Below are 9,387 nucleotides of genomic sequence, written 5' to 3'. Positions count from 1 at the left end.
TGGGAAGCCGATCCAAGTCGATAACAATACCAAAAACATAGATCGTCAAGCCTACCCCAGAATTCTTATTGAGGTTAGCATGGCTAAGGATTATCCTACTCAAATAAGTTTTATGAATGAATTTGAACAGGAAGTAGACATTCAGGTGGAGTGTGAATGGAAACCCATTTCTTGTAAAATCTGTTCTGGTTTAGGGCATGAGTCTCATTTATGCAGGAAGAGCAATTCAGTCAAGCAAGCATGGATTCGTAAAAAGAGTGATTCAATGCTACTTTCAGGTCAAGCAAATATAGATGCAGAAGGTTTTCAGACAGTGATAAAAGGGGTTAAGATAAAGGAATCTAATGCCATTTTAACTAGTGTGACAAATCAATTTCAAATGCTGGAAGATGATTCTATTACAGACCTGCTACAGAGGACCAATACAGGAAGAGAGGGGGGGAGTTCCCTCTATATTCAATGGATAGGATACTTTGCTGGAATGTACGAGGGATTAACAACCAACATAAGCATCGAGAGATTAAACATTTGATCCTTTCAAAGAATGTTGGGTTGGTTAGTCTTCTCGAAACAAAAGTGAAGAATAAAAATATGGGTTCCCTTTATACTAGTTTGTTTTCTGGATAGTGGTTCACTAATAATAATCCTTGGATTGATGAAGGTAGAATAATAGTTGCTTGGAATCCGAAAGTGTATTATCTGGATATTAGGTTATGTACTACTCAGTTGATTCACTGTTTGGTACAAGTACCAAATCGGGCAGGAAGTTTCTTTATCACTTTTGTGTATGGTTTTAATAATGAATTATCTAGAGAACAGTTGTGGAAAGATATGCAGGAATTGGATGTATCTATGCTGTTCCTTGGATGGTGATAGGGGACTTTAATGAGATTCTTTCTCTTCATGAGAGAATAGGTAAAAAGGTTACTACTAAACTCTCTAGCAGATTTCAGGATTGCCTCTCATTCTGTCACTTGGAGGACTTAAAATTTTCAGGATGCTTCTATACTTGGAATAACAAACAGAGGGCAAAGGAGAAGATTTATTCAAAGATTGATCGGGCTTTGGTTAATTCACAATGGACAGATTATTTTCCAAACTCAGAAGCTGTTTTTCTTCCGGAAGGGATCTTTGATCATAGTCCAGTCCTTGTTCACTTCTACCTGAAGTTTGCAATGGAGAAGAAACCATTTAGATACTTTTGGATGTGGAAAGAAGCTCCATCTTTTGCAGTCAAGATTCAGACTAGTTGGAATATTTTAGTTGTTGGTACTGAAATGTTTCAAGTGGTTTCTAAATTGAAAAGATTGAAACAGGTTTTTTCGGGTATTAATAGAGAAGGTTTTTCTGATATCCAACAGACATAATTTAAGGCATATCTTTTACTGAGGGAGCGTCAGGAAAAGCTGCATAAGGATCCGCTTAATGAATGTCTTATTAATCAAGAACAAATGGCTAGAAAAAATTTCCTCCATTACCATAAAGCTTACATTATGTTCTTGGCTCAAAAAGCTAAAGTAATTTGGATGGCTAATGGAGATGAGAATACTCATCTCTGAAGGCTAGGAGGTTACAGAACAGGATTATGTCCATCAAGAATGAGGGAGGCACTTGGGTTGATACTCCAGCTGGTATAAAAGAGGCTTTTTTGGATTATTATCAATGATTGCTGGGGACAGTTATGATACAAAGGAAGCAGGTTTCTCGGTCAATTATGAATTTAGGCACAGTTCTCACTACAGCTCATACTCAGATTCTTACAACAAAATTTTCAACTCAGGAGGTTAAGAATGCTATGTTTTCAATTTCAGGAATGAAAGCTCTAGGCCCAGATGGATATAGCAGCTACTTTTATCAAGATAACTGGAATTTGGTGGGTTTGGAGGTTAGTGCAACTGTTCTATCATTCCTCAAATCGGGTAAATTGCTCAAAGAGATGAATAATACAACTATTACTCTCATTCCTAAGATTATTTGCCCAGATAATGTTTGTGATTTCAGACCCATTGTATATTGTAATGTCATCTATAAAGCAGCATCCAAGATGATATGTTCAAGACTTCGACAAGTTTTACCTGACTTAATAGCAGAAAATCAAGGGGGATTTGTTCATGGTAGATACATAGCATACAACATCATGATATGTCAAGACTTAGTTCGACATTATGGGAGGAAAAATTGCAAACCATGTTGTATGATCAAGTTGGATTTGAGGAAAGCTTATGACACTATAGAATGAGATTTTATTGAAGAGATGCTCATAACTTTTCAATTCCCTCTGAAATTTATTCAGCTTATCAATATTTGTGTTCGAACACCAAGATATTCTCTGATGATCAATGACTCAATGCATGGCTTCTTTGCGGCTAAGAGAGGATTGAGACAAGGTGATCCTATGTCTCCATTGTTATTTGTACTTGGCATGGAATATCTGTCCAGAATTATGCTTAAAGTTGGCTCATCCTCAGGCTACAAATTCCATGATAGATGTTCTGGTTTAAAGCTGAATCACTTATGCTTTGCAGATGATTTATTATTATTCTGTCATGGAGATTTTGTTTCTATTCTTTGGATGCTTAGGGGGCTCAAATTATTCTCAAAGACTTCGGGACTTATTCCAAATGAGACTAAATCTGCAATCTATTATAGTGGCAAGCTTGAAACTGAGATTGTTAAGCTGTTTCAGGATTCACTCGTTGTTCCCTGCCTTTCAGGTACCTTGGTATCCCTATTTGTTCCAAGCGTATTTCTACTGCTGAATGTGGGGTGATTCTTGAAAAAATGATATCCATAATTAAGCAGTGGAGTTCTAGGAACTTATCATACATGGCTAGAGTCACATTGATTAACTCTGTTTTGTTGTCAATTCACTCTTACTGGTCTCAAATAATGATTCTGCCAAAACAGTTATTGAAGGATATAGAGGCCATTTGTAGAGCCTTTCTTTGGAAGGGTTTGGCAGAGACTCAAGGTTCAGGTTTAGTTGCTTGGAGCTCTGTTTGCACTCCAAAAGTTGCTGGAGGTTTAGGCTTCAGGAAGATTTCAGAATGGAATATTGCATCATTGGGGAAATATGTATGGGCCATAGCTTCCAAAAAGGATAATTTGTGGGTCAAATGGATTCATAGCATTTATTTGAAAAAGGTGGACTGGTGGGAATATACAGTGCAATAGAATTGCATCTGGTATTGGAAGAAAATTGTTGCCATCAAAGAGCTCTTTAAAGTCAAATTAGATAAGTCAGCTTTTATGGCAGTGCAATATAGTATTCAATCCGGTTATGATATACTATATGATCAACATATTAATGTATAGTGGAGTAAGTTTGTCTCGGAGAGAAGTAGTATTCTGAAGCATAGATTTATTCTATGATTAGTGATGCTTCAGAAGTTGAGTACCAGAACTCATATCAGCAGGTATTTACCTGGTTTGGACACAGTTTGTCTGCTGTGTGGTGATCACAATGAAGATCTTTCTCATTTGTTTTTTCAATGTACTTACAATAAAGCTTGTCTTTTGAGGGTGAAGGATTGGATTGGCTGCCGAGCACAAAGAGAGCATTATCACCAACTATTGCAATGGATATACAAAGCAAAGCACCTGAGTAAAGTCAGGAAAGGATTCTTTATAGCTGCACATATGGAGGGCACGTAATGATGTTCTGTGGTCATCTAAACTTTGGCATGTAAACCATATTGTAGAGGTTATTAAAAGAGAACTCAAATTGAGATTGGTTTTGTCAATGCCATGGAAAACAAGAAATAGTGATAAAGAATGGTTTCAACAATTGTAAAGATAGATACATGAATTGTAAAGTCAAGATAGGGGTATTAGAAGACATGTAAATGTACATGATTTGGTTTTTGAGCAATACAATGATTCTTATTTACCAAATATATATATATAAAAAGTAACATTCCCCGTGAGCTGATACTTGTCCAATCCATAAGAAAAATGTTTTTGCAAAATAATTCAACCAAGGTTTTTCGGTAGAATGTGATGATTTTCATAAACCACCTTTGTCTTTTTTGTTCTTCTTAACAAACTATTTGCTAGGATATTTCTTGTGTAGTCAAAGTGATAAATGGATGGTATATAAGTTATGTAAGCCAAGATATTGATAGTTCATTTAACTACGAAACTAATCTCCCTGTTATTATTAAAGAGAAAAGCTCAGTAAATATTTTGTACTTGTCTACTAAGGACCTATATAAATAAAATAATCAAAATACACGTGGTCTTTTTAAAAAGTTTTTTGTTCTTTTTAATTGAAATATTAATGAGAATGAGTAACTCACCATTTAGTGAAGCCAACATAGAGTAGAAGGATCCCTTCATAAGGAGAAAACTAATCTTCCAATAACATTCTTCTTTAAATAGTCATAAACTCCTTTGTAAGAATAAGTTTTCTATTTCTCGTAAGTTAACGTTGAGATTATATCCATAGCCAAAGCTATTTATAAACAAGATGGGTTGCTGTCCTACTTAATTTAATATTCTTTTCTATAAAAATTATTAAATATTTTAGAAAAAATTATATGAGTTAATAATTTTAATTATGTAATTTTGGGTTTTAATTATATTTTAACACATATAAATGAAATAGATAAAACATTATGCACTAATATAAAAACAAACATTTTCCGTGAGTTTATACTTGTCCAATTCATAAGAAAAGAATTTTTCAAAATGGTTAAAGTAAGGTTTTTTGGTAGGATTTGATTATTTCCATAAAGTAGCTCTGTCTTTCAGTTCTTCTTGGTAAACTATTTGTTATTATAGGTATTGGGTAGACAAAGTGATAAATGAACGGCAAATAAGTTATATAAGCCAAGAAGCCAACTTAGAGGGAATTACTTCCATGAGGAGAAAACTCATCTTCCAATAACGTTCTTTTTCACATAGTCAAAACCTCTTTTGTAAGAAAATTTTCACTTATCGTAAGTTAATGTTGAGATTGTATCATAGGCAAATCGATTTATAGACAAGGTGGGGCGACAACCCCATTTAATTTAATATTCTTTTCTCTAATTTATGCGTGAAAAATTATGAAATTAATTTTAGGTTTTAATGTGTGCGATGATTATACATATAATATATGTCACACTACAAGAAAAAGTTGTTTTTGCACCGAAAATAATTGTCTCAAAAATTGGCAGGGAACTGTGAAATTTTAACGTCGAAAGAAAATTTTTGGGGCGTATTTTTTGCTGCAAATAATGGAATTAAAATGCGCCAAAATATAGGGCGTGCACTGTTTTGGCGCGAGTAAATGAAAACTTATTTGCAGTGAAACATATTATTTGCGGCGGTTATTTTCCCAGCAAAAAAAGTTGAACAGTCACGAAAAACGTGGGTGAAAAGTTGGTGGAAATTTTTCAAAGGTATTGTTTCGCTTCATATTTGCGGAGAAATATGTATTATTTGCGGCGAAATATTTCACCGCAAATAAAGCTTATGTTTTTAAGGTTTAAGTGGAACGATGTCGTTTTGCTAATTTATTATCAGCAACCTCTATTTGGGGAGAAAATGCGGGATATCTCACAATATATCAGCCTGAGCCTCTTCTTCTTCTTCATTACTACGCCTCTCTCTCTCTCTTTCTTCTCGAGTTCTCTCTGCAACTCACGCCTCCGACCCCCAAGCCACACCTCCTCTGACCCCTCCCCGACCCTATCCAACCCCTCCCCAACCCCTTTCTCTCATTCTCTCTCTCAAAAATTCCCAAAACCCATTTTCTTAAAATTCCCACAAAAATTCTAAGAACCCGAACACCACCCCATCCGACCTCACCACCAACGAGGAAATAGACCTCCACCACCCATCGTCACAAGTATCTCTCAGCCTCTCTCTTACTTTTTTTCGTAGATATAATTTTTTTTTTAATATTATCACCCCTAACCCATTTTATTTCTGTCCCACCACCAACACCATCACGACGACACCAGAGTAGTGCCGAAGCAGTGTCGGAGCTTGGGTCGCTGCCTATACAGCCGAGAGGTATATTTATATATATATATTTAAGTTAATATTTTTATAAAAAACCCCTTAATAACTTAGTAATAATAAAAATAATATTGTGTTTGAATAATTGATATTTGTGAAATCCTTTATTAGCATATTTGACAATATTGACAAAATTAATTAAAGAAGTAATTTTCGAAATAGGTATTTCCTATTTTGTTGTGAAATGGTTTCTATTTTTCGAAATGGGTAGTTTCTTGTTTTGTTTGTGATATGTTTTCCATAATCAGTTTATTACATATATGTTAATAAAATAAATATATAATTTCCTATAAAAGAATATCTTTTCTTGAAATGGAAATTATTGGTATTTATTTTTATTTTTGATCTGATTTGTTTGTCCAGAAATCCAGCTTGCAGTGATAAAGAATATATTGTTTCCTTATTTATTTAGGGAAACTGGGTTTAAAATTTGTCCAGGTTCAATGAATCTGTTTGAACGGATTGCCAGTTTGTTTGAACAGATTCTGACTTTCCTGTTTTGGAAGATTTTCCATTTATTGGCTGATTGGTTTCTGTTTTGTTTTCCACGACCTAAAGGGATTCTAAAAAGTATATAATCATCCTTAGGTCGTTGGTTTTGATTATCTCTCTTGGTGTATTATTTTCCAAATATTTTTCAAGTTTTAGAGAGACTTTTTATTATGTGAAGAACTTGAGTCCAGCAAGTTCTTAGTGGTTTATTACAGTGTACTTCTGTATTGTTTTCTTTGTGTTAATTGTTCAAGTTGAACACACTTAGACATTGGTCATCAAGCTTCGGGAGAAGTCTTGTTCGTGAGTCACTTTTCGGGAGGAAAAGTGCAAGTGTTATGATTTGAAGGGAGTTCAAGATCTTAGCACTTCAGAAATTTGATTAGGAGTTTAGATTACAACAGTTGCGACAAATTCAAGAGGGAGTCTTTATTTGTATAAGTCAATTTGGTTTTGTAATCATTTAGATATTCTTCTAATAAATTTCATTCTCTGGGCGTGGCCTCGTGGACTAGTAGCAATCTGCAAAGATTGCTGATACCACGTAAAAATTCGTGTGTTCTTTACTTTAAGTTCGTTTTTATCTTCTGGTCACAAACTGTTTAAACATATCTGGTTTCTGTTCAAACAGTCTTTGTGTCTGTTTAAACATTTCTGTAAAAGTTCAACAATTAATTATTTTATTTGAATAATTAAGTTGGTAATCTTATAAAAACGGAATTTCAATTGGTATCAGAGCGGTTCACTAAACTCTTAGTGAGATCTTGTGGTTATTTTCTGTTCGATTTGTTTTGTGTGAAATGTCTTTCTTTGCAGAAGGTAGTTCGTTGTCTCGACCTCCATTACTAAATGACTCAAACTATCCATATTGGAAAGTTAGGATGAGAGCTTTCATAAAAGCTCAAGATGAGAAAACATGGAGAGCAATTTTGTCTAGATGGTCACCTCCTACTGAAAAAGGTGAAGATGGAAGCACAATTGTAAAATCTAAACTTATTTGGGATACAGAAGAAGAAAAATTATCCAGCTATAATAATAAAGCTCTTCACGCCATATTTAATGGTGTTGGAGAAAGTTTTATAAAACTTGTTTCCACATGCGTCTCGGCTAAAGATGCTTGGACAATTCTTCAAACTCAGTTTGAAGGAACTGTAGATGTTAAAAGGTCTAGATTTATTATGTTGCAAACTAGGTTTGATGACCTTAGAATGTCTGATTCTGAAACACTATCTGAATTTTATGAGAGATTATCAGATATTTCTAATGAGTATTTTGCACTTGGTGAGAAACTTGATGATTCTGTTCTTGTTAGAAAAATCATTCAAGTTCTTCCTGACAGGTTCAATGTTAAGCTCACTGCTATGGAAGAGGCAAAAAACTTCAGTACTATGAAGGTAGAATAACTGATGGGGTCACTTCGTACCTTTGAGTTAAATCAAAAGATTCATCAAAAAAACAAGCCAAGTACTTCCAAAGAAAAGGAGAAAACCATAGCTTTCAAGAGCACTGAAAAGGAAGTCTCAGATGATGAAGATGGTGATAATGAAATGGCAATGCTTGCAAAGAATTTTCGAAAGTATATGAATAAGATAGAAAACAAGAAATTCAATGGCAAGATGTCAAAAGGTAATCCTTCTTCTCTTAAACCTTTTCAAACTGATAAAAAGGGTATTCAGTGCAGGGAATGTGAGGGATTTGGTCACATCCAGTCTGAGTGTGCAAACACTTTGAAAAAGAACAAAAAAGGTATGATTGCTACTTGGAGTGATAATGACTCTGAAAGTAGTGAAGATGAGGAAGGTAATGTCGTTCTCACTTCTATTTTACCTGTTTCTAAATCTGAAAATGAAAAAATTGTTTGCTTGAATAATGTTTCAAAAGATGAAGAAAATTCTGATAGTGATGAATATGAATTGAATGATGAGTCCTTGAGTGAATCTTACAAAAAAATGTATGGTTCATGGGTGAAAGTGTGTTATGAGAATCGGTCATTGGTAAGCAAAAATAAAGATTTATCCTTTGAAATTAAACAACCTACTGATTTAAATGAAAATTTTGAAAAAGAAATAATTTCAAAAAATGTTGAAATTAATAAGTTGTCTAAAGATTTGGATACTCTTGAGAAAAATGTTAGAATGCTTAACCCCGGTTCAACTGTTTTTGAGAATATACAGAATTCAGGTCAAAGAAGTCATGTGGGACTGGGTGCTTCAAGTTCTCAAAAATCAAAGAAAACTGTCTTTATCTCAGCTGGGATGCTATCGTCTAATGTTCCTGTGTCATCCTCACTGAAATCTGTTGTATCCGGTACTCGGATTGTTCCAACAGAAAGGACACAGTCAGCAGGTAAATCCAATGGTAAGTTCGAAAAACTCATTCCAATCTGTCATTTTTGTGGTAGGAAGGGTCATATTCTTCCTAAGTGTTTTACTCTTATGAATTTTGTCAAAAATGAATATTTTGAAAAATTCAATTATTTTGATAATTTCATAAGAGTAAAATAGGAAAATGTTCAATCAAAGAAAATATGGATCAAAAAGAATAATTGTTTTGCTGGTTTTACTAGTGAATATGATAGATCTGCTTCTTCATATTTTTGGTATATTGACAGTGGTTGTTCAAGACATATGACAGGTGACAAGTCTATTCTTACAGACATAAAACCTATGCATTGTGGGTCTGTTACTTTTGGCAATGGAATTGAAGGTAATGTTCTTGGTATGGGTACTCTTAACTTTGAAGGGTTGCCTAGAATCAAAAGAGTGTTACTTGTGGAAGGTCTTAAAGCTAATCTTCTAAGCATAAGTCAAATTTGTGATCAAGGTTATACTGTTAACTTTGATAAAGAGAATTGTTTTGTTTTAAACAAGAATGGTGAGAATGTTCTTG

General features: G+C 34.1%; 1 protein-coding gene across 1 annotated transcript; it reads left to right on the top strand.

The window, feature by feature from the left end:
- Window positions 1-655: 655 nt before the first annotated feature.
- Window positions 656-1,367, top strand: LOC133814061 (uncharacterized). The gene is made up of 2 exons (XM_062247074.1): window positions 656-661; window positions 813-1,367. Exons 1-2 carry the CDS (start codon window positions 656-658, stop codon window positions 1,365-1,367), a joined length of 561 nt encoding a protein of 186 aa, XP_062103058.1.
- The last annotated feature ends 8,020 nt before the right edge of the window (window positions 1,368-9,387 follow it).

Source organism: Humulus lupulus, chromosome 2, assembly GCF_963169125.1.
Source record: "Humulus lupulus chromosome 2, drHumLupu1.1, whole genome shotgun sequence".
Classification (NCBI taxonomy): domain Eukaryota; kingdom Viridiplantae; phylum Streptophyta; class Magnoliopsida; order Rosales; family Cannabaceae; genus Humulus; species Humulus lupulus.
Note: the sequence above shows the minus strand (reverse complement) of the source record. Positions and strands in the feature narration are given on the sequence as shown.